We start from the raw sequence: 23,681 nt of genomic DNA, 5'->3' as shown, positions 1-23,681 counted from the left end.
CAAAAGATTTTCTGATAGTTTTGATGATTTGGACTAAACTGTACTATATGGTCAGAATCAATCAGAAAGAAAGTTACACATAAAATACTGACCCCCACTTTTTCTCTCCAGAGAGTTAGCAGAAAGAATACATAAAAATTATTAAAAATAATAAATAGCATGCATAGAACAATATTTAATTCCTAATATTCAAAAATCTTGTTGTTTTTTCACTATAAAAAATGTTGATTTCGTCTGCTAAATTTTTATGTTACTGACCTCGCCAAACCCCACCCTGCCACCTGCCACAAAATCTAGTTCAAGGTCACGTCACTTGTTGATCCACGGTGGTCCATTCGCCAAAAACCATGCATCGACCGACCCACACGTGCCACCCAGTCAGTGGATCCACCGCCGAGGACGGCCGCCGGTCGTCGGCTCCACACGTGACCGAAACGCGCGCCACTTGCGGATATGATGATCTGCAACAGCAACACAACCCGGGCGCGCGCCATCTCTTTCACTCTTGCGGGCCACGCTCCCGACCGTTGCCGCAGCACGTGTTACTCAAGAAGGTCAGGTTTGGTTCGCTCTCTGGAAATGAACGCTTGGTTCACTTGAAAGTGTGTTGAGCGGAAAGAGTGGGGGTAATTCATGAACGGGTTCGCTACCAGAATGACTTCCCCCACCACCAAGATTCATCTAAAACGCTCTCTCCCACTGCTTTATTTTGGTTGTTGCTTTCCAAAGGACCGCTGAGTGCAACCACCCGCAGGACTCTCTCTCCCGCAGAGAGCGAAAACGTAAACAACGTCGTCGCCTCTCGCTCGCGCCAGTGGGTTTGGCGTTGCTTTGTCCCGTTCTGGCACCCCTCGCGGCCGATAAACATCGCGCGTCGTAGTAAACATTGCCGGCAGCAGCCCACCACCCGACCGGCGAACGGCCAAGAGTGTGTCGTTGGCATACGTCATTAAATCAGTCGGACGTCGTTGTTGCACACGACAAGTCACGTGTGCACCGCTCGCCAAAGAAAAACCGGAAAACCCCGGAGTCCAAGTCCAGCTAGCGAAAACAAAGCAGGCCGCGCGCGCCGAACACAAGTGTTTGACACTTTGCGAAAAAATTTGCAAGTCTCGAAAAACAAAAGTGAAAGTGAAAACAGTTTACAAGTGACATATCGAATATAACTAAACAATGGATCACCACCATCATCATCACCACGCCACCCCGCTCCACTGGGGTTACTCGACGGTGGCCGGCGGCGTGGTTCCGATGGCCACATCGACGCCCAACAGTCAGCACCAACAGCAGCAGCACCACCACCAGCAGCAACAGCTCCAGCATCATAACAACAACACGTGGACGCCACCCTCGTCCAAGGGGGGCGATGGAGTGGGAGTTACCACGCGGGGACTCAAGCGGACACTGTCGGAATCGCTGTCCGACGACGAGCTGTACTCGGAGGAGTCGTCCAAGGAACAGTGAGTAGATTTGTTTTGTTGGGTTAATTTTTTTTTGCAAACTAACGATTAAGCTAACGCCTCTAGAAACGTTCAAATCAATTTATTTGTTCTATCTACAAAACAACCAAAAAACTTATACCATACAGAAAAAAAAACTTAAAAACCTTACAGAATAGTTAAAATTTTGTTTAAAGTACTTAAATAACACAAATAAATTACAACCAAAACGAAACTTGCTAGACTGCTAGTCGAAAAACAGTTTTCTAAAAATAACAAAACTAATCTTTTTTTTGTTAATGCAACTCTTTTCCTTAACGATTTTTCTAAATACTTTGCTATCAAAACATTTAAATGTATAATTTTTCGTAAGCCAAACAAAATATTTTTTTTGTTGAGTTCAAATTTAGTGATTTATGTCTTTATCTCGATTTTATTATGTCATGAAACAAACCTGCTAAAATAAGAAAAAAATATGTTTTCAATTATTTTTAAAATTTTATACCTCCAATTCTTATGATGAATTATTGCTAATGATTAAAATTCTTTATTATAATAAAATTACTTAATTATATCTTAATTTTTGTTGAAATCGTAAAAAAGATTTTTTGTGAATACTAGAAAAACATTCATTTGGATTCGGCATTCCTTTCAAAAGCCAAACAATTTTTCAAAATATATACATTTTTTGTTTCTTTTCTAAAATCTACGAAATTTATATTTATTTATTTATTATTAATTATACATAATGAATTTAAAATGATAGTAACAAACAAAGAACCGTTAACTTTAATGCTTAGTTTGTCTGACTAAGTCTTTGTTCCAATCTAAACTAATCACGAATATTTCAGTATTGTGCAAAAACAATAATAAAACAGCTGTCCCGATTCGGCCCATTTGCTCTGATTCACCCCAGACATGGGAATAAATTTAAAAAATGTGCATATAAAAGTAATTGGATAGAAAAGCTTAAACTAAAAAATATCTCGCTTTGAAAAAATGAAGGAGCATAAAAATGTAATAATTTAAAATTATAACAGAGACAATTTTTCCGGATATTTCGGTTCTAACAAAATAATTCGGCAAATTGATAAATGTTTTTTATTTCACTGTTCATAGATATAGATCATAGTCTTGTAAATTGTCCAGATAAACGAAATAAATCACCTAAAAAAAGCAATAATCTAGATAAGAAAAAGTCAATCCAAAAGCCATCTTCAATCATTCTGCCACCTACTTATTTTCCATATATTTTCCCAACTCGAAATTGAATCCAAACATTGGCCAAGTCTTCGACAACGCTTCTTGCGAAGAATATGCAAACAAAGCGAAATTGTCTTTCCGCACCGGCAAGTCTCGCATACGTGCCCTTATCATTGGCCGTGAGAACCTGCTCCGAGAACTCCCCATTCCAAGTGTTCGCACAGCTCAGGAGTGTGTAACGGAATGGAAAAAAACGAAGTCATATATTATGTTACAAACTTCCCCCCAACCAACTCCTTGCACTTTTTTCATGTGACTAATTTCGGTTCCTCTCCGTTTTTTTTTCCCACGCACAGCACCTCACCTGGCGGCACGGACAGCTGTCAGCTGCAGAGTCGGAAGCGACGGCGCGGAGTCATCGAGAAGAAGCGCCGCGACCGGATCAACTCGTCCCTCACCGAGCTGAAACGGCTCGTCCCCAGCGCGTACGAGAAGCAGGGCTCGGCCAAGCTGGAAAAGGCCGAAATCCTGCAGCTCACGGTGGACCATCTGAAGACACTGCACGCTCGAGGTAATTACCGTGAAGAAATTTGACACTTTGTCCCAAGATTCAGGTTTAAAATTTGAGGAAGCTGCGAACCATATGGGCTGACCAGTTGGAGGACCCTCAAGTGTCTTCCTCGAAGCGAACAGAGAAACTTGTAACATAATTAACGTCTTCGACGTTATTCCGCGCGACCCGCAGGACCCGCATTGACTTTTTCTCCGTCCATAAATTTGTCCTCCTTCGTCCTCTTCGTCACCGTTCGTCGAAGCAGGAGATGTTTATCAGGTAGAACCCGCTACTAGAACGGCTATCCATCATGCCACGATGGGAAGAGGAACTTAATACATCCGGTATCCTTGTTCCCACGACCCACGACGACGGCGACAAGGACCCTTGTCAACTTGGCCGATGAAGTGGAGGGCGAGGAAGGGAGGGCAAAGTTTTGGTTCGACACTCTTGCCTCGAGTACCGGGACTTGTTGAGGGAAGAGGAGTGTTTTTTAGTTGCGTTATTGTTCCGGAACTTTCAAGGAAGAGTTATGAATGGGTTCCGCTAGGTGGGTGGGGTCCTTTGACAAGTTAAGGGTGTAAAGGGTTTGGAATTTAGGAGAGGATAATTCGGTAATGGGGTTTGGGAACGGATGTTAAAAAAACATTACGGAATCCTTTTTGTAAGGATACAGAAAAAACGTAACTTCCCATTTTGTTAAGTTCATTCTGTTAGGATCCTGTTCCGGAAAAGACCTGGCAACAAGTTTATATGGGATTGACATTTGCTGAGGGTGCAGAAAAGTTAGGCCAAATTACCCACTCTCAACCCCTTTAAACCTTCCAAAACTTATTCGCATAACAAATTATTGCACTATTTCTCTTTGCAAACACGTGTTTTTCGAAGAAATTCTACAGAATGTCCAAAAGTTGTTGCACTACTTTTCACGGCATGTTGACAAACTGAACAGTCACTTGACGTTTTCCCTTGGTTGCACGGAGAAAAAAGAACCTGTCAAATTCAAATGCTTCGCCAACAAATTATCACGCAAAACAACATTCTTATGAATGAAACCAATTTTCTTGTAAAAAAAATCTCCAAAACGCCCTAATGACCCAGTAGCGTGTCTCAAGGTTCCCAGACTAATTTCAAGTCAATTAGCCGCTTCTGCCGAGATTAGCGCGCTCCCCTTCGGGGAACCATTGATCCCCGTTTGCCGATTCATTCAGCAAAATCCGCACACTCCCATGAGAAAAGTTGATTAAATTTGACCGCACCCGTCAAAAACCCATCAAAAAGGGTTAGAGAAATCAAAAAAAAAGTGGCCCATTATCGGTATTTATCCTCGTTCCTCCGGCGAGGTCCGTCAAAAGCGGTTCTCCCACGGTTTCCTCAACCACCAAGGTCCTTTCGGCGGTTCCGGATCGCCGCAGTCCCTTTTGGAAAGGGCGCCTCCACCCCCTTAAAAAACTCCTGTTAATACATTACATATTGTCTGATATGTGAAATCATCATCAAAACATTAACGTGGCGAGAATCGACTTCCACCCTTCTTCCCATGGTTTCTAGTCGCGGAACTTTGGTGGGAATCGGCTAGAACGGGACGAACGATGCAATTGCTACTGGAGAGAGGGAGAGGGCAAAAACACGAGAATAAAAATGCTCCCTGAAAAATATAGCAAAGGGGGAATATGCATGAGATATTTAGCTTTTTTTTTGTTTTGCTTCCCCCTCCTCGGAATATCTGGATGATGTCGGCGATTCGGACCAGTGAGCAAATATATGCGTGCGTGTGTGTGTGCCTTAAGCACATAGTTTTGGGTTTCGGTTTGGTTGGTTCCGTTTCGTGGGAACGTGGAAAAGTTAGAATTGACACGGTATTCAAATGGGAGAAACAGAGAGGGACGAAATTGATATTTATGGGTAGATTGAGACCTGTTAAGTAGGATTATTACGTTATTATTTTATTGAAGTGCTTAGAAAGGTGCCGCGCGGTCATTATTTTGGCAGTTTCTTGATTGGAAAGCGCCTACCGGTAGGCAATTTCGCGTACAGCTCCTCTTAACGCTTACACATCGCTTAAACAACATGTCATTCGAAGTAGAAATACTGTTACTAACAAAACCATCTCTTTTCTCCACCTTTCAGGCCTTGACGATGCCAGCTATGACCCGCAGCGTTTCGCCATGGATTACCACATCATCGGCTTCCGGGAGTGCGTGGCCGAGGTGGCCCGCTATCTGGTCACGATCGAGGGCATGGACGTGCAGGACCCGCTCCGTCTGCGCCTCATGTCCCACCTGCAGTGCTTCGCCACCCAGCGTGAGCTGACCACCAAGGCCACCGCCACTAGTCCGGCGTGGTCGCACGGTGGTTCCGCGGCCGGCTCCTACACACCTGCGGCCTACGCTCCGCACGCCGCCACCAGCTACTACCACCAAAATTACGCTCCCCAAAGTGCGTCCTCCTCGACGGCACCCTACATTCCACAGGTGGCCACCATCGCCGGCCACGACCACCTGGCGTACGGCGCAACAGGTTCCACCACCGACCTGTACACGAGCCAGCACGACAACGTCCAACAGCAGCAGCAACAGTCCCAGTCCACCGGAAGTGGCAACTCGTCCGGCGAGCAGCGCACCTACACCGACATCTCAAACTCGCTGCACCCGCCAAACCGGCCCGACGTCGGCTACGGCAACCCGCAGTATCCGGTGAGCAGCTCGACCCACGGGTACAGCGCTGCCGCTGCTGCGGCGGCCGCGGCCAACTACAACAACAACAACTCCTCCAAGCCGTACCGGCCTTGGGGTGCCGAAATGGCCTGCTAAAATTGTCCCCCCTCCCCCTCAATAAAAAAAAATCTTTCCCATACCGGGAATCGAACCCGGGCCTTCTGGGTGAAAGCCAGATATCCTAGCCACTAGACCATATGGGATGAGGATGCTGGTGACTGTAAATTTACCAAATTAACGAAATGATAGATCACAAATGCCTTTATCCCGCGCGCGGGAAAAGCCATTCGCCAAAGTCGTATTTCAACTGTAAACAAGCTTTAAAACGTAAACAAGATTATCAATCAATCCAAAAAGGAAATCAACAAACGGACATCACATGTGTACAGGATCTTTTTAAACGTACGATTTCACGCGAGAACCATGTCAGGGCTATTTATTTTTAAAATAATTGATTGAAATCAATATAGGGCATGCCGAAACAGGAGAACCAGAATTTTATATATATATTTATATGGATACCAAAAACAAAGAAAGAGGAGAGAGAATCCTGCTGTGGCAGGAGATAGCTTTAAGGTGGCAACTAATCGAGTCAATTAGAGATTAAGGTGAGAGTGTAGAATTCCTATGAGAGTGTGAAAAAAAGATGAGGAGAAAGAGATGTGTATTATAGAATGTAGTGAACGCTGGGATGTTTCTATTTTAGTGCGAAACCCATGTTGTGATTCATATAAGAAGCTTTTTGAAGAGTTTTTTTTTTCCAATGGAATATGTGTAAAACATTTTAAGGATTTTACTGAAAGTGAACCAAAAGAATAAATTATAAAATATGAATTGCTTATTCTCATTTTCCTAGAAGCGTATCACATCTTGTCCTTTTTGTTTTACTTTGTTTAAACGCGTTTTTTTCAGGTTTATTAGATGTCCATTCAAAATTATTTAATTATTGATATCTGTTTCAAAACTACAAAAAAAATGTGATTTGATGGTGATTTGATGTCTGATGTCTATACTGTAATAATATCTTTTTCTATCCAGATTTTCTTTTTGTGAGTATGACGTTACGAATGGTGCACGACCGAAATGTCAAAATCAAACAGTGGTACCAACATTACAAAAAAGTGTACCATGACATGTGAGCCACAATTTTTTTTCTAGTGTTGGTACCACTGCGCGATTTTGACATTTCGGGCGTGCACCATTCGTAAAAACCTGGATACTATTTTCAATTTCCTAGTTTGTTTAACGCTTCAACAATTTTAGAGTTTTTTTTTTCAATCCTTTCAACTTTGGGGTCTCTGATAATTATAGGACCTTTTCAAATTACATACTAGAACTGATTTTAAAACCAGGGGTACCCATTTTTAAGGGCCCGCGGACCCGTGAGAAATGCAATTTCTCCGAGACTTTCTCCCTTTTTGCCTTTCTTACAAAAGAAAGGTTTAAGGTTTGCTTTTGGAAAAACGCTTTTTTCAGAAATCTAAAAAAATTCGTGCACGGCGAGGATTCGTCCCAGGAAAAAATCCTATTACTAAATTGAAGGTTTAGATGCGCTCTTTCGATTGAATTTTCGCCCGAAACCCGGAACTCAAAGTCTGATTTTTGAGAGCTCTTTTTCTGAAATACATGGCCGATGTCTGTATCCGCTCTTAAAAATTTGTGTCTTCCATCACTGGAAAACCGCTCGTAAAACCCACAATTTTTAAAAGCCAGATCTGTAGCCGTGGGGTCGGAGACGAACATTTTATTTTTCGATGCACAATTTTCGACCAGTAAATGTGGTCAAAGCCATTTTTAGAGGTATTTTTTGGACTATTTTACAGATAACACTATCAAATTTAAAGAATTCAGTTTCAAACAAAAAGCCATTCGAAAACATGCGCCATAAACTGTTTGGGCCCAAAATTTGAAGCTTTTCCAAAATGTATTTCCAGAGATATAGCGATTTTAGTGTTTTTCGTTTTATTTTTACCCTATTTTTTCCTATTAAATTTTTGGATTTATACAAAATCATGTACTGAACATCAAATTCAAAGTCCCAGCCCATTCTCGATCGAAAGCATTTGGTATGAATTGTATTCGAGTAAATTTTGGTATTGATCAGACGGTTGGTTCAAAAGTTATAGCTGTATGATTTTTCTTTATATACAGAGTAAATTTCTCAAAAAAGGTAAGGGGTCATTCAGAATAATTCTCCCCAAGGATTTATTTGTAATTTCACTTAAATTTATCTTTCTAACTGAGTGTTCACGACTCGATCAAACTTCTCAGCAAATTTCACATCGATTGGATTCCGCACTTTTATTTGAGAGCGTTTGACTTTTTGCCTTTCTTACAAAAGAAAGGTTTAAGGTTTGCTTTTGGAAAAACGCTTTTTTCAGAAATCTAAAAAAATTCGTGCACGGCGAGGATTCGTCCCAGGAAAAAATCCTATTACTAAATTGAAGGTTTAGATGCGCTCTTTCGATTGAATTTTCGCCCGAAACCCGGAACTCAAAGTCTGATTTTTGAGAGCTCTTTTTCTGAAATACATGGCCGATGTCTGTATCCGCTCTTAAAAATTTGTGTCTTCCATCACTGGAAAACCGCTCGTAAAACCCACCATTTTTAAAAGCCAGATCTGTAGCCGTGGGGTCGGAGACGAACATTTTATTTTTCGATGCACAATTTTCGACCAGTAAATGTGGTCAAAGCCATTTTTAGAGGTATTTTTTGGACTATTTTACAGATAACACTATCAAATTTAAAGAATTCAGTTTCGAACAAAAAGCCATTCAAAAACATGCGCCATAAAATGTTTGGGCCCAAAATTTGAAGCTTTTCCAAAATGTATTTCCAGAGATATAGCGATTTTAGTGTTTTTCGTTTTATTTTTACCCTATTTTTTCCTATTAAATTTTTGGATTTATACAAAATCATATACTGAACATCAAATTCAAAGTCCCAGCCCATTCTCGATCGAAAGCATTTGGTATGAATTGTATTCGAGTAAATTTTGGTATTGATCAGACGGTTGGTTCAAAAGTTATAGCTGTATGATTTTTCTTTATATACAGAGTAAATTTCTCAAAAAAGGTAAGGGGTCATTCAGAATAATTCTCCCCAAGGATTTATTTGTAATTTCACTTAAATTTATCTTTCTAACTGAGTGTTCACGACTCGATCAAACTTCTCAGCAAATTTCACATCGATTGGATTCCGCACTTTTATTTGAGAGCGTTTGACTTTTTGCCTTTCTTACAAAAGAAAGGTTTAAGGTTTGCTTTTGGAAAAACGCTTTTTTCAGAAATCTAAAAAAAATCGTGCACGGCGAGGATTCGTCCCAGGAAAAAATCCTATTACTAAATTGAAGGTTTAGATGCGCTCTTTCGATTGAATTTTCGCCCGAAACCCGGAACTCAAAGTCTGATTTTTGAGAGCTCTTTTTCTGAAATACATGGCCGATGTCTGTATCCGCTCTTAAAAATTGGTGTCTTCCATCACTGGAAAACCGCTCGTAAAACCCACAATTTTTAAAAGCCAGATCTGTAGCCGTCCTATTAAATTTGTGGATTTATACAAAATCATATACTGAACATCAAATTCAAAGTCCCAGCCCATTCTCGATCGAAAGCATTTGGTATGAATTGTATTCGAGTAAATTTTGGTATTGATCAGACGGTTGGTTCAAAAGTTATAGCTGTATGATTTTTCTTTATATACAGAGTAAATTTCTCAAAAAAGGTAAGGGGTCATTCAGAATAATTCTCCCCAAGGATTTATTTGTAATTTCACTTAAATTTATCTTTCTAACTGAGTGTTCACGACTCGATCAAACTTCTCAGCAAATTTCACATCGATTGGATTCCGCACTTTTATTTGAGAGCGTTTGACTTTTTGCCTTTCTTACAAAAGAAAGGTTTAAGGTTTGCTTTTGGAAAAACGCTTTTTTCAGAAATCTAAAAAAATTCGTGCACGGCGAGGATTCGTCCCAGGAAAAAATCCTATTACTAAATTGAAGGTTTAGATGCGCTCTTTCGATTGAATTTTCGCCCGAAACCCGGAACTCAAAGTCTGATTTTTGAGAGCTCTTTTTCTGAAATACATGGCCGATGTCTGTATCCGCTCTTAAAAATTTGTGTCTTCCATCACTGGAAAACCGCTCGTAAAACCCACCATTTTTAAAAGCCAGATCTGTAGCCGTGGGGTCGGAGACGAACATTTTATTTTTCGATGCACAATTTTCGACCAGTAAATGTGGTCAAAGCCATTTTTAGAGGTATTTTTTGGACTATTTTACAGATAACACTATCAAATTTAAAGAATTCAGTTTCGAACAAAAAGCCATTCAAAAACATGCGCCATAAAATGTTTGGGCCCAAAATTTGAAGCTTTTCCAAAATGTATTTCCAGAGATATAGCGATTTTAGTGTTTTTCGTTTTATTTTTACCCTATTTTTTCCTATTAAATTTGTGGATTTATACAAAATCATATACTGAACATCAAATTCAAAGTCCCAGCCCATTCTCGATCGAAAGCATTTGGTATGAATTGTATTCGAGTAAATTTTGGTATTGATCAGACGGTTGGTTCAAAAGTTATAGCTGTATGATTTTTCTTTATATACAGAGTAAATTTCTCAAAAAAGGTAAGGGGTCATTCAGAATAATTCTCCCCAAGGATTTATTTGTAATTTCACTTAAATTTATCTTTCTAACTGAGTGTTCACGACTCGATCAAACTTCTCAGCAAATTTCACATCGATTGGATTCCGCACATTTATTTGAGAGCGTTTGACTTTTTGCCTTTCTTACAAAAGAAAGGTTTAAGGTTTGCTTTTGGAAAAACGCTTTTTTCAGAAATCTAAAAAAAATCGTGCACGGCGAGGATTCGTCCCAGGAAAAAATCCTATTACTAAATTGAAGGTTTAGATGCGCTCTTTCGATTGAATTTTCGCCCGAAACCCGGAACTCAAAGTCTGATTTTTGAGAGCTCTTTTTCTGAAATACATGGCCGATGTCTGTATCCGCTCTTAAAAATTTGTGTCTTCCATCACTGGAAAACCGCTCGTAAAACCCACAATTTTTAAAAGCCAGATCTGTAGCCGTCCTATTAAATTTGTGGATTTATACAAAATCATATACTGAACATCAAATTCAAAGTCCCAGCCCATTCTCGATCGAAAGCATTTGGTATGAATTGTATTCGAGTAAATTTTGGTATTGATCAGACGGTTGGTTCAAAAGTTATAGCTGTATGATTTTTCTTTATATACAGAGTAAATTTCTCAAAAAAGGTAAGGGGTCATTCAGAATAATTCTCCCCAAGGATTTATTTGTAATTTCACTTAAATTTATCTTTCTAACTGAGTGTTCACGACTCGATCAAACTTCTCAGCAAATTTCACATCGATTGGATTCCGCACTTTTATTTGAGAGCGTTTGACTTTTTGCCTTTCTTACAAAAGAAAGGTTTAAGGTTTGCTTTTGGAAAAACGCTTTTTTCAGAAATCTAAAAAAATTCGTGCACGGCGAGGATTCGTCCCAGGAAAAAATCCTATTACTAAATTGAAGGTTTAGATGCGCTCTTTCGATTGAATTTTCGCCCGAAACCCGGAACTCAAAGTCTGATTTTTGAGAGCTCTTTTTTCTGAAATACATGGCCGATGTCTGTATCCGCTCTTAAAAATTTGTGTCTTCCATCACTGGAAAACCGCTCGTAAAACCCACCATTTTTAAAAGCCAGATCTGTAGCCGTGGGGTCGGAGACGAACATTTTATTTTTTCGATTCACAATTTTCGACCAGTAAATGTGGTCAAAGCCATTTTTAGAGGTATTATATTTTCTGGACTATTTTACAGATAACACTATCAAATTTAAAGAATTCAGTTTCAAACAAAAAGCCATTCGAAAACATGCGCCATAAACTGTTTGGGCCCAAAATTTGAAGCTTTTCCAAAATGTATTTCCAGAGATATAGCGATTTTAGTGTTTTTCGTTTTTTGCCTTTCTTACAAAAGAAAGGTTTAAGGTTTGCTTTTGGAAAAACGCTTTTTTCAGAAATCTACAAAAATTCGTGCACGGCGAGGATTCGTCCCAGGAAAAAATCCTATTACTAAATTGAAGGTTTAGATGCGCTCTTTCGATTGAATTTTCGCCCGAAACCCGGAACTCAAAGTCTGATTTTTGAGAGCTCTTTTTCTGAAATACATGGCCGATGTCTGTATCCGCTCTTAAAAATTTGTGTCTTCCATCACTGGAAAACCGCTCGTAAAACCCACCATTTTTAAAAGCCAGATCTGTAGCCGTGGGGTCGGAGACGAACATTTTATTTTTCGATGCACAATTTTCGACCAGTAAATGTGGTCAAAGCCATTTTTAGAGGTATTTTTTGGACTATTTTACAGATAACACTATCAAATTTAAAGAATTCAGTTTCAAACAAAAAGCCATTCGAAAACATGCGCCATAAACTGTTTGGGCCCAAAATTTGAAGCTTTTCCAAAATGGTGGTGGCGAAGAAGATGGCGGTCGAGTTGGACGTGTACCGTGTGGCACCGGTTTGTTTTTCGATATTTGTGGCGTTGAAGTTGCGGAGCGGGTCGCGGAAGTGGTCGAGTCGTCGCGAGTGATTGCTTTCTTTTGGAGAGAGGTGGAGTTTTCTAGAAAAAGGTCGTGAAATTTGATTTTTCGCTTGATGTGTTGTGTTTTGTTTCGCAAAAGGTGTCGTCGGAAGAGTGCTGAAGTGGCGTTCTGCCCTCCGGAAAAAGGGTACAAATGTGTGTGTGACGGACTTGGTCCGGCTGGCATGAGTGTTGTGGTGAGCTTGGCTTCTAGCATGAGTGCGCTGCGCCGACAACACGGAAGCGGGAGATAATGGCGAACGGTTTTTGTGATGATTTGGATGCCATGAAACATATTTTTTATGTGTCCGAAAACTTTGTGGAAAATCTGATGATGCTGCGTTCTCCGATCGGCAAAACATTTGTTGGCGTTGGCTTTGAGCCTAGCCATCCGTAGGAGGAATCATGGCTTTTTTGTAAGTTGCCTGTGTGCGAATGTGTGAAAGAGAAACAAAAGCAGTGATCGTGCGTTTTGAAGTGCCGGTTTTCTTTCTCACTTTAACATTCGTCCGCGAGTGTTTATGTATTAGTGTGACTGCAAAATTGCAGTACTAGAGCCGGCCAAGAAGAGCTGAAGTGTTTTAGTGGAATTGCAATCTTGGTCGAAAAGAAATTGGTCGAAATTGGAATTATTGTTACAATACTGAAAATGAACTTCATTAGCGCGTGTGAATATTAGTTTAGTTTTAGTTTAAGTTATGAGAGCATAATTGGGTAAATTGGTGAACGACGAACTCTGCCAATTTATGTCCCGAGATTTGAAAAAATGCGTAGTTTTGAATGCTGCTCATCTGAACCAGTAGTGAATGATGCTTAAACAAACAAAATAAGTTTTGGGCCGCCGTGTGCGCGTTTTTATAATTGTGTTGGGTGTGTATGACTGCTGCTGACTATCATGGGGTCGAAAAGAAAGCATCGTTTGTTGTCCTGTGCAAGAAAAAGGCTCCGTTGGCGCAGCAGTCGGTTGAGTGCGCACTTGTCAGCTGTTGTTTGCTGCCATACTCTAAGATGACAGAAATCGTTGCTGGATTTGGGTGAGAGCGTTCATTGTTTTTCTTTTTGTCTTTATTTATTTTGGTCGCGATCGCTTCTTTTTGTAAAATGTGCGAAGAGAATAGAAGATGTACGCATTTCAACGGTCGAAATTTACGCAGGGTCCAATAACGCGTTTTCTTGAATTTATTAAAAATTGTGTCAGACAGTTTATTTTTTGTTCGACTTGTAGCGCCAATCCATCCGATCGCTTGTTTTTTCGCGTTCGTCGCCGGTATGTTTTTGTTGTTTTCGGGCGTGTGTTAAAGAATGCGGCTGGCTCTGGTGGCTGCGATGACAACTATGCTAGTCCAATTTAAAGCGTCTTTCCGTCGGGTCACCGTGAAAATACCTCTTCTAAGCACTGTAGCTCGAAAAACACGCGACAAATATTGTTTCAACGCGATTATTCCAGTCCTGCTTAAAACATCGTAATTCATCAACCATTGATTAGTCACACATTTTATAATTATTTGAAAGTATAAATCATCTTAGTTAAACTCTATACAAAAATGTTACGCTGAGTATAAAATTTCACCATTTAATTACATATTATTTTGATCATATCTTTCCACAGCTGGCTGTCTAAGATTGAATCATTTAAGCTAAGGGACCATCCATAAACCACGTGGACACTTTAGGGGGGGGGGGGCTATGGCGATTGTCCACGGTCCATACAAAAAAGATTTTTTTTGTATGGGCAATTGTCCACGAAGGGGGGGGGGGGGGTTGAGGTTTCCAAAAAAGTGTCCACGTGGTTTATGGATGGTCCCTAAACTCAACAGCAAATAAACGGGAATAGTCTCATCCGCAGCATCCGATTGTTTGCCTTGAGAATAATACATCACCCTATTAAACGAAATTTATTGATTATTGGGCCACATCATCATCCTTTATGATGAATCCTGGCCATTACCCATTCCCACTAACAAAATCCCAAGTAGAAGTAGTTTTCCGGCACACGCGGGGGTGTGGATATCGTATAGAACCCACCCTTGGTAGCAGCCTGTGCTAACTAACATTCCCGTCCCGTTCCCTCGAGATCTACAAACTGACATGGCGGGCGCCGTTGGTGGCCAATGACTGTTACCTATTAGCAACGGCTCTAGTTTTGATGATCGTGATGTTTTATCTTTTCAGCGCATTCATGCATGCTGTTGATAAGGGAAACATTATTTGATCGTTGAAGCGTATGACCGGTTGTGTTGATTGGATATTACGGTCCTGTTCAGCAACGGAGAAGGACAACCATGGGTGGTCTCTCATGCTCATGCTCATGCTCAAAATTTAAAGCTTTTCCAAAATGTATTTCCAGAGATATAGCGATTTTAGTGTTTTTCGTTTTATTTTTACCCTATTTTTTCCTATTAAATTTGTGGATTTATACAAAATCATATACTGAACATCAAATTCAAAGTCCCAGCCCATTCTCGATCGAAAGCATTTGGTATGAATTGTATTCGAGTAAATTTTGGTATTGATCAGACGGTTGGTTCAAAAGTTATAGCTGTATGATTTTTCTTTATATACAGAGTAAATTTCTCAAAAAAGGTAAGGGGTCATTTAGAATAATTCTCCCCAAGGATTTATTTGTAATTTCACTTAAATTTATCTTTCTAACTGAGTGTTCACGACTCGATCAAACTTCTCAGCAAATTTCACATCGATTGGATTCCGCACTTTTATTTGAGAGCGTTTGACTCTTTGCCTTTCTTACAAAAGAAAGGTTTAAGGTTTGCTTTTGGAAAAACGCTTTTTTCAGAAATCTAAAAAAATTCGTGCACGGCGAGGATTCGTCCCAGGAAAAAATCCTATTACTAAATTGAAGGTTTAGATGCGCTCTTTCGATTGAATTTTCGCCCGAAACCCGGAACTCAAAGTCTGATTTTTGAGAGCTCTTTTTCTGAAATACATGGCCGATGTCTGTATCCGCTCTTAAAAATGTGTGTCTTCCATCACTGGAAAACCGCTCGTAAAACCCACCATTTTTAAAAGCCAGATCTGTAGCCGTGGGGTCGGAGACGAACATTTTATTTTTCGATGCACAATTTTCGACCAGTAAATGTGGTCAAAGCCATTTTTAGAGGTATTTTTTGGACTATTTTACAGATAACACTATCAAATTTAAAGAATTCAGTTTCAAACAAAAAGCCATTCGAAAACATGCGCCATAAACTGTTTGGGCCCAAAATTTGAAGCTTTTCCAAAATGTATTTCCAGAGATATAGCGATTTTAGTGTTTTTCGTTTTATTTATTTTATTTATTTATTTCGTTTTATTTATTTTATTTCGTTTTATTTATTTTATTTATTTTCGTTTTACGCTGCGCGTGAAAGTGTTCTTTCTGGCTTCTCATAATTGATCGACAAAGTGCAATAGCGATACATATTTTTTTTAAGTTAATCATAGACTAACATTATAGACTGAGTACCCTTTATTTTTTTCTAATAATGTCAATCCAATAAGTTTTTCTTAATTAAATTTAAATGTCTTGCGACAAATAATGTACTTCTGAAATTAAAAAAAATGGCATTTGAGGTTTAGCCTTAAAAGATTCGAAGCTTTAGGTAAAATTTTCACTGGATGGTATCATTATGTTTTTTAAAAAATAATTGCACCAATTTATTTCTCGGAGTTTCATCATTTTGTAAGAAAGGCTCTATTTCACATCTGGTGATATTAAATCGGGTTTTTCTATTTGTTTAATTTTCAAACCCAGAATTGAACATTTCTTTAAAAAAAAACACTTAGTATTTACTGGGATTTTGATATAGCAAAATGATTGAAATCAATTGTTAATTATGTACACAGAAAAAATATTTATTTTTATTTAACATTAAATTAAATTCTCAAAAGACCATAAATTAAATAAAGGTCGTGAGATTTTTGGAAAATATCAAAAACCTGGATTATAAAAATTGTTTAAAAAACATTTTTTAAAGCAAATTGAATTTGCAATCGAAAAGAACTTTGTGCTTGACTTTGTGTGTTTTTTTTAAAGAAAATGTACCATTTTTTTGCAATTGGGGCCTAAAATGAAGCTTAGATTGCTGATATTATTGTATACAGCGATAAAGCTTATTTTTCTGAGTACAATGACCCTTTGTACGACCACAAAGAGTTTAAAATGGATTTTTAAATCAATTTTGAAAAATTAACCTCGCGGTCCTTCTTGACAGAAAAGCTCCTACTTGACAGCTCGTTCCAAGGGGACCATAGTCGATCCATCGAAAAAATGTTGTCTTGTCAAAAAAAAATTTTTGCTTTAAAATGAAAAAAAGTAATCAGAAATGTTTTTTATTCGTGTTTTTTACCGTTGTACATAAAAATTTACATAGGGCTTTAGTACCCAATTTAAAAATACTTCCTGTAAGAAAAGTACCTTTAGAAATATATTTTTTGTTAGCCTGAATTTTCAACTGACCATGTCTCGGAAACTATTGGTTCCTAGATTGGTTCCATTTTTAAATCTACACATTTATATTGCTGATCTTTTTAAAAAAATATTATTTTTTTTCATTTAAAAAAATTTAGAAAAGGTCTACAAATATATAATTTTCCTTATTTTATAGTGTAGACTTAATTATACAATTTTTGAAATATTTTCATTGAAAAGATCAGACAATTTTGCAAAAGTTTCATCCTTTAACATTGAAAATCGGACCAATAGTTTCCAAAATAAAAATTACCGGCTAAAGGTTAGTATGCAGATCGGAAGGAAAGGGGTCAAGAAACAGCTTTACGAACAGCAGAACAAAGGAGAGGGAGTGATTTCTTGGGGCTTTTCTTCACCCTCTCTGACTTGCTTGCGCTGCCGCTGCTGCCCATTTGATTTTTTTCTTGACCGGTTCCTTCCGAAGTGCGTATACCGCTTAACACTTAGAACTCTTAGGATTCTTTGGAAGGCTGTTTCTCAGAAACAGTAAATTGGGTCCTAAAATGAAGCTTAGATTGCTGATATTATTGTTTACAGCGATAAAGCTTATTTTTCTGAGTACAATGAACCTTTGTACGACCACAAAGAGTTTAAAATGGATTTTTAAATCAATTTTAAATCATTAACCTCGCGGTCCTTCTTGACAGAAAAGTTCCTACTTGACAGCTCGTTCCAAGGGGACCATAGTTGATCCATCGAAAAAATGTTGTCTAGTCAAAAAAAAATTTTGCATTAAAATGAAGAAAAGTGATCAGAAATTGTTTTTAATCGTGTTATTTACCGTGGTACATAAAAATTGACATAGGGCTTTAGTACCCAATTGTTGGAATTTACTCAGCTTTTCAAAAATATTTTTTTCAGATGCGCTGTTCTTTCAAGAAGAACCCTTAACATATATATAAAAAAATCAAAAATACGTACAGAATGTATGCTAATTTGAACGTATTCGAATTAAAAAGCACTCAAAGATCTTAACGTGAAAACTTGCATCATTGCCATGATTTTTCGTTCGAAGATTTAAATTTTGCGTCGCTAAAAAGTTAAATAAAAATTAGATTTTTGTTCCGTGTACCCATTTTTTTCCGAAAACACAGCGAGAATTTTGGCTCGAGCCTCGAGTCGATCTAGGCTCGAATTCCTAACCTAAAACTTTGCCGAAGACACCAAATCGATCAGAAAATCTCTTCCCGAGATGCAGAATTTCATGCATTTTCATACCCAAAATTATACGGAAACCTGTATGGAAAAACTAAAAATTATGCAAAATGACTTCTTTTGGCATAAGGAATGCATGGACAAAGTTTCATCCAAATCAAAAAATGAAAATTTTAAGATTACGAAAAAAAAGTGAAAGCGTGGAAAACTATTCAGCGGCAAAAATAATACGTAATATGGAACAAAATGATGACGGTGGAAAATAATATTCATTAGTAACAACCATTAACCCCTCCGATTTTAAAGGATTCAATAACACCTCAAGTTTATTGTTAAATTTTAATCATTCGCCACTGATTCATTGATTTGCAAACATTTGAGAATAAACGCGCGTCGAAGCTAACAAATTCAAAAGTTCCCTACGCGTGTTATTTCACTTTCACCGCGTTCCCTTTGCATGCTTGTGCGCCACGCGATTGTCAGTGCTGCAAGTTGATAGTTTCTTAATTTTTCAATGATTTGTAATTTTAACCATTTTTTATGTTTCAATTCTAAACAAAACTCCAAGATCCTTCACCAAGTCCTTTCCTTATTTTAAGTTAACGGTAAAAAGTGAACGGGATACACTAATAAAATTTATGTACAAATTTTAATTTTATTTTTTTCTCTCACCACAAACATTATAAATTCCCACCGGATCTGCCATCACTGGTCGGCACTGTCATCTTGCTGTCATCGCCGTCGCGCCGCTCGCGGGCCGCGTAAACGTCAAACGTCGTCGTCGTCGGAATTTCGTAGCATTGCTCCATCTCATCGCTAATTGTTTTTCTTTTTGGTGCGCGCACCCGCGATTCCCTGTTTGTTTTTCCGTTTTTAATCCGTGGCCGCGCCACCAAGGGTGAGTTTGGCCGGGGTCCGGCGGTAGTTTCCTCGCGGGGCGATGGTTTTGATGTGGAATTTCTCTTCTAGCTGCCGTGTGGTGTTGTGGTTTCGACGACGAAAGTGCCAAAAGGTTGTGTCTTGCGGAGGAGGACGGAGTGGCCACTTGGCGGCGGTTTGTAAACAAAGCGGTTGGGCGCAATTTGTCCGCGCTGGTTGGGATTCGGGACCGAGGACGCTGCTGCCACAATGACGGATTCCTTCTTTGGGTTCGACACGCATCTTCCGGTGGAGGATGACGGAGGCGGGGGGATTGGGGGCGGTCCGGATGATTCGGAGGAGGAGTACGATGCGCTGAACGATGAGACGTTTGGGCAGGCACGGGAGGGGGACTGGGAGGAGCTGCATGAGGATATGGTTCGGTTGGATCAGCGGGAGGGCGGAGATGGCGATTCGGGGCCGGATTCGGACTTGGATATGAACTTTTCCAGCGTTCGGATTGATAATTTGGAGCTGGACGATGATAACGAGTCGGAGGCGAGATTGCAGCTGGATCCGAGCGTGTGGACGATGCCGAGCAAGCCGGAGACGCCGCGGCCGCAGTTGCCACATCCGGCGATGCAGCAGCAGCAGCACCATCCGCAGAGTTCGTTGATGGCGGCGATGCAGCAGCAGCAGCACCATCAGAGGATAGGCGGGGGACCAGGTAAGGGTGGGGAGATTTTGTGAGAGAGGGAATTTGTTAACATTTTTGCTTGTTTTAGGTGGTCCCTTTGTCGGTCTTCCGCCCAACTTTCCGCTGCCGAACCCGGCCCAGATGCGCATCTGTTCGGTGGAGGAGATCGAGCAGAACATGATCAAGCAGCAGGCGCAGCACTCGATGCCGCCGGAAGTTCCCCAGCAGCTGCCGCCGTTTCATCCGGGCATGGGACTGCCCCGTCCGCCGCCCGGATTTCCCGGCATGATGAATCACCAGCCGCCGTTGACGATTCCGGTGAACTTTCCGCCGCCGTTGAACATGGTTCCCCCGTTGCCACCGTTGCACCTGCTCCAGACGAACGTTCCGCCGCCGTTTTCGATGAATGTTCCGCCGCCAAACTTCCCGGGAGGAGAGAGCCACGCGAATTTCAACCAACGGCTGGTTCAGGAGATTCAGCAAAACCATCCGATGCTGAACCAGCACCGTCAGCAGCAGCATCAGCAGGGCCAGAATCGCTACCAGCAGCACAATAATCGGCAAAATTACCACCAGAACCAGCAGCAGATGCAGCATCACCGGGGCAAGCTGAACAGGTCTGGCGAGTACGACGAGTACGCGAACCTGATGAGCGAACGGGACAAGCAGTGGCTGCTGGGGATTCAGCTGTCGCAGCTGAACAAGGACACGCCTTACTACAACGATTACTACTTTTGCGTGTTTCGCGACCGGAAGGAGCGCCAGAAGGGCGAAAACGAGCGGGAAAGCAAAGCGCACAAGGACAACACGTTCTACCATCCGTTTTCGCAGCAGATGCTCCAGCGGAACGGGTTGATGGGCCGCGAGCGGCGCAACTCGGAAAAGAGCGGAGCGGACATAAAGGAGGTGCCGGCGCGAAACTACACGCCGTTGCAGTTTGAAAACTCGCTCGGGAAGCTACAGTGTGGCAGCGTGACCGCGCCGAGGAAGATCATCGACCAGGACGTGGTGGCGGAGACGGGCACGAACAGCGGAATTCCGCTCAGCTCAGAGGTGCTGTCCCAGCGGAAGTCGCGTCAGATTCTGTTGCATGTTGAGAGTCTGTACAAGGTTCTGCTGAAGCTGGAAGATTTGGCCAACCCACTGGCGATCGAGGCGAAGCAACTGTTGAAGGAAAAGAAGGAACGTGAACGACTGATGGCGCTGGAACGGGGTCAACAGGTTGACGAACAAAACAACCTCACGGCGGCAAATGGCACGGATGGGGAGGAGGAAACGTTCCACTCGCTGCTGGAGAAACTGGTGAGCGGACTGACCCCGGACGGAGTCCTGCTCGTGATGTCGGTTCGCAAGGGAAAGATTCTGCTGAAACGCATCCAAGCGGTCCTCAAGGACGTGCCCTTCCGTTGGATCCTCTGGTGCACGATCCTCGCCTCCCTGGCCGCCCTTCCCAAGCGAGAGCGCGACGACCCGGAAGAGCTGCTCAGTCCGCTGTTTGCCCAGTTCGAGAGCCACGTCAAATACTCATCCATCGGCGAACTTCTCCCGCTGCTCGATACCTTCCTCAACTCGGACAAGCTATTTCCCCTCGTGTCCAAGTGTCGCTTCCTGCTGACCACCGTGCTGACCCTGGTCGACCGAATGGAACACCTGCACGACGCCCTGACACCGGAAGTGGCTGACCGATGGAAGGCATTCCTGCGCGAGCTTTCGCGAGCCGTGTCCGGCGTTGGCGTCGGTCCACAGAAGGTGCTCCTGAAGCTGGACCCGGACTGTAAAATTCTCGGCACCCTGCGGAACCACTTCCAGCGGCACCCGAGCTTAGACCTGGAGCTGAAGCTGCTCGCGCTCGTCTCCGTCGGGGACAAAAAGTAGAGCCGGGGTCAGGTAAATTGTGTTTATTTTCTTTGTTTATCATTTCTCTTCTATCGTGTAAAAATTTCCGGAAACTGCTTCGCGTTACTAACCCTAGACACTATTCTAACTCTATCCTATATATTCTATCAAGCCCTATTGTAACGGTTTACTTCAAGCGGACAGTGATGATGTGTGTAGACGAGAGACCTTTTTTTTTAGAGAACTGAAAATAGTAACTTTCAAAGTTTAGGTAGATAATAACAACATTAAATAATCCCATGAACACATTTCGTTCGATTTTTTCCCGTTCCTCCACGTGGACATTTACGGTAAGCTGGATTCGCGGACGGACGTTAGTAACCTTTCTAAATATATATATTTTTACAAGTTATTCTTTGGACTATTATTTTTTTCGTGTAACAGCTCGGGTTTTTGCGCGCGACGTGGAACAGTTAATTTTAACCTGATACTTTTAAACTGTAACCATATCCAATAAAGATTATTAAAGTATAACGCAAGCGATCCCGCGCATTTCTACATTCGAAACTCCTAAAAAAAATGTTATCACTGAAACCGAGGGATAAATAGCTCAGTAGGAAGTGAGCAAGCAAGTTTCTATCAAAAGTTTTGCAAAATAAGTTGTTTAAATAGTGAAAATCGTCAAATTCAATAAAGTTGGAAACATGAGATCTTCATCTCATGATCCAAAACAAATCCACAGCAAAATAAAAGAATTCCACTCATCCTTCGAGCCGGATTTGAACCAGCGACCTATGGATTACTATTTCATTCGGATCTCCCGAAAGAGAGAAACGCACATCTACAGTCCACCGCTCTACCAACTGAGCTATCGAAGGTGACGATGTGTGAGGGGCTGCCAAAGGCGTACAAAAGCTAGGCGGTCCAAGTAGGTCGGCGAAATGCAATCGTTCGTCGAGTTTCCCCTCCCAAACTCGATGAAGGTGTGTGTTCGTGTGTGTGATGCGGTGTTGCCTGGGAAACGGGTAGAAGCAAAACAAAACACGACTGTGGATTACTAACCGTCTTCGGCGACGACGACGACGTCGTCTGATTCAGGTGAAGTTAGAAAGTGAGAGGTAGAGGTGAAGAAAGGTGGAATCTCTAATTGGAAATTATTATGAATGTCTCAATTTGAATTTTTATTGATTCCAATAAGTAACATTCGAGCAGCAAAAAAGTATCCTTCGAACCGGATTTGAACCAGTGACCTATGGATTACTATTGGCTACTACTCTTGCGAGGCAGGATTCGTATCTCTCTACAGTCCACCGCTCTACCAACTGAGCTATCGAAGGTGATGAAGAAGAAGTTGGTTAGAGACTGTGCGCAGCTCAAAAGTGTGACTTCTTTGACTAACGGTCAAGGCTTAGTAGCTTTGCTAGCTAGGTATTATTTATAACAGGTGAAGCAATTATTATGCTTTGGGCGGATTGACTTGGTTGACTTTGCTATGGTAAAAGAAAAAGGTGTGTGCATTTTGTGAGAGAGGTCGTGGGAATTTAGCATTTATCAGAGTGATTTATTGGTGCAATAATCCAGCGATTATCTGTGACTGCAATTACTGTGCTGCTTGTTGTAGTAAAATGGTAGGGCATATCCTAGAGTTTTAAAATTCTACAATTTTACAGTTTTACAATTTTAAAATTTTTCAATTTTATAATTTTACTATTTTACAATTTTGCAATCTTACAAAAAATTTTAAATGTTTAGAATTTCTTGAATCGAAAAAAATAATAGATTTCATAAATTTTCAAAATATTTCAAAACCTTAAATAGTAGTTTATGCAACAAGTTGCAAAAAGAGGATTTTTTCAGCACGAGTCGTACATTTATCCAACGAGGTTCACCGAGTTGGATAAATACGAAGAGTGCTGAAAAAAAAACAAGTTTTGCAACGAGTTCCATACAACATTTTTTGCAATTCCAAAAAACTCACACTGAGTGAAATTTTATGTCAAATTTTCATGTATTTTGTCAATAAATCGTTTAAATCAAAAAAATGTTGAAAAGTGTTACTTTTCGAAAGAAGTACTGAAAAGTTCAACTTTTCAGCACCCATTTGAGTGCTGAAAAGTAGAACTTTTCAGCATTTATTTTAAAAAGTGTTGCT

At 40.7% G+C, this 23,681-nt stretch overlaps 2 protein-coding genes and 3 non-coding genes across 5 annotated transcripts; 2 read left to right on the top strand and 3 right to left on the bottom strand.

The window, feature by feature from the left end:
* Positions 1-313: 313 nt before the first annotated feature.
* On the top strand, positions 314-6,746 carry LOC120425489 (hairy/enhancer-of-split related with YRPW motif protein). Its single transcript, XM_039590038.2, has 3 exons — positions 314-1,460; positions 2,999-3,213; positions 5,326-6,746. The coding sequence occupies exons 1-3, from the start codon at positions 1,174-1,176 to the stop codon at positions 6,006-6,008; spliced, it is 1,185 nt and encodes a 394-aa protein (XP_039445972.1). The 5' UTR covers positions 314-1,173; the 3' UTR covers positions 6,009-6,746.
* Trnae-uuc (transfer RNA glutamic acid (anticodon UUC)) lies at positions 6,044-6,115 on the bottom strand. The gene has a single exon. It is a non-coding gene; the product is annotated as a tRNA-Glu (tRNA).
* A 12,131-nt stretch (positions 6,747-18,877) lies between the features above and the next one.
* On the top strand, positions 18,878-22,063 carry LOC120426208 (protein PAT1 homolog 1-like). Its single transcript, XM_039590919.2, has 3 exons — positions 18,878-19,036; positions 19,108-19,723; positions 19,782-22,063. Exons 2-3 carry the CDS (start codon positions 19,267-19,269, stop codon positions 21,566-21,568), a joined length of 2,244 nt encoding a protein of 747 aa, XP_039446853.1. The 5' UTR covers positions 18,878-19,036; positions 19,108-19,266; the 3' UTR covers positions 21,569-22,063.
* Positions 22,064-22,293: 230 nt separating this feature from the next.
* Positions 22,294-22,407, bottom strand: Trnay-gua (transfer RNA tyrosine (anticodon GUA)). Its single transcript has 2 exons — positions 22,371-22,407; positions 22,294-22,329 (listed from the first exon to the last, which is right to left on the bottom strand). It is a non-coding gene; the product is annotated as a tRNA-Tyr (tRNA).
* A 344-nt stretch (positions 22,408-22,751) lies between these two features.
* Positions 22,752-22,866, bottom strand: Trnay-gua (transfer RNA tyrosine (anticodon GUA)). Its single transcript has 2 exons — positions 22,830-22,866; positions 22,752-22,787 (listed from the first exon to the last, which is right to left on the bottom strand). It is a non-coding gene; the product is annotated as a tRNA-Tyr (tRNA).
* Between the last annotated feature and the right edge of the window lie 815 nt (positions 22,867-23,681).

Source organism: Culex pipiens, chromosome 3, assembly GCF_016801865.2.
Source record: "Culex pipiens pallens isolate TS chromosome 3, TS_CPP_V2, whole genome shotgun sequence".
Lineage (NCBI taxonomy): Eukaryota > Metazoa > Arthropoda > Insecta > Diptera > Culicidae > Culex > Culex pipiens.
Note: the sequence above shows the minus strand (reverse complement) of the source record. Positions and strands in the feature narration are given on the sequence as shown.

What these genes read in the sequence shown, in the direction of transcription:
- LOC120425489 (XM_039590038.2), top strand. Translation starts at nt 1,174, where the DNA reads ATGGATCACCACCATCATCATCACCACGCCACCCCGCTCCACTGGGGT. An exon ending in GAGGAGTCGTCCAAGGAACA is followed by an intron (nt 1,461 to 2,998) that starts GTGAGTAGATTT and finishes TCCCACGCACAG; the next exon opens with CACCTCACCTGGCGGCACGG. An exon ending in GAAGACACTGCACGCTCGAG is followed by an intron (nt 3,214 to 5,325) that starts GTAATTACCGTG and finishes TCCACCTTTCAG; the next exon opens with GCCTTGACGATGCCAGCTAT.
- LOC120426208 (XM_039590919.2), top strand. Translation starts at nt 19,267, where the DNA reads ATGACGGATTCCTTCTTTGGGTTCGACACGCATCTTCCGGTGGAGGAT. An exon ending in GAGGATAGGCGGGGGACCAG is followed by an intron (nt 19,724 to 19,781) that starts GTAAGGGTGGGG and finishes TGCTTGTTTTAG; the next exon opens with GTGGTCCCTTTGTCGGTCTT.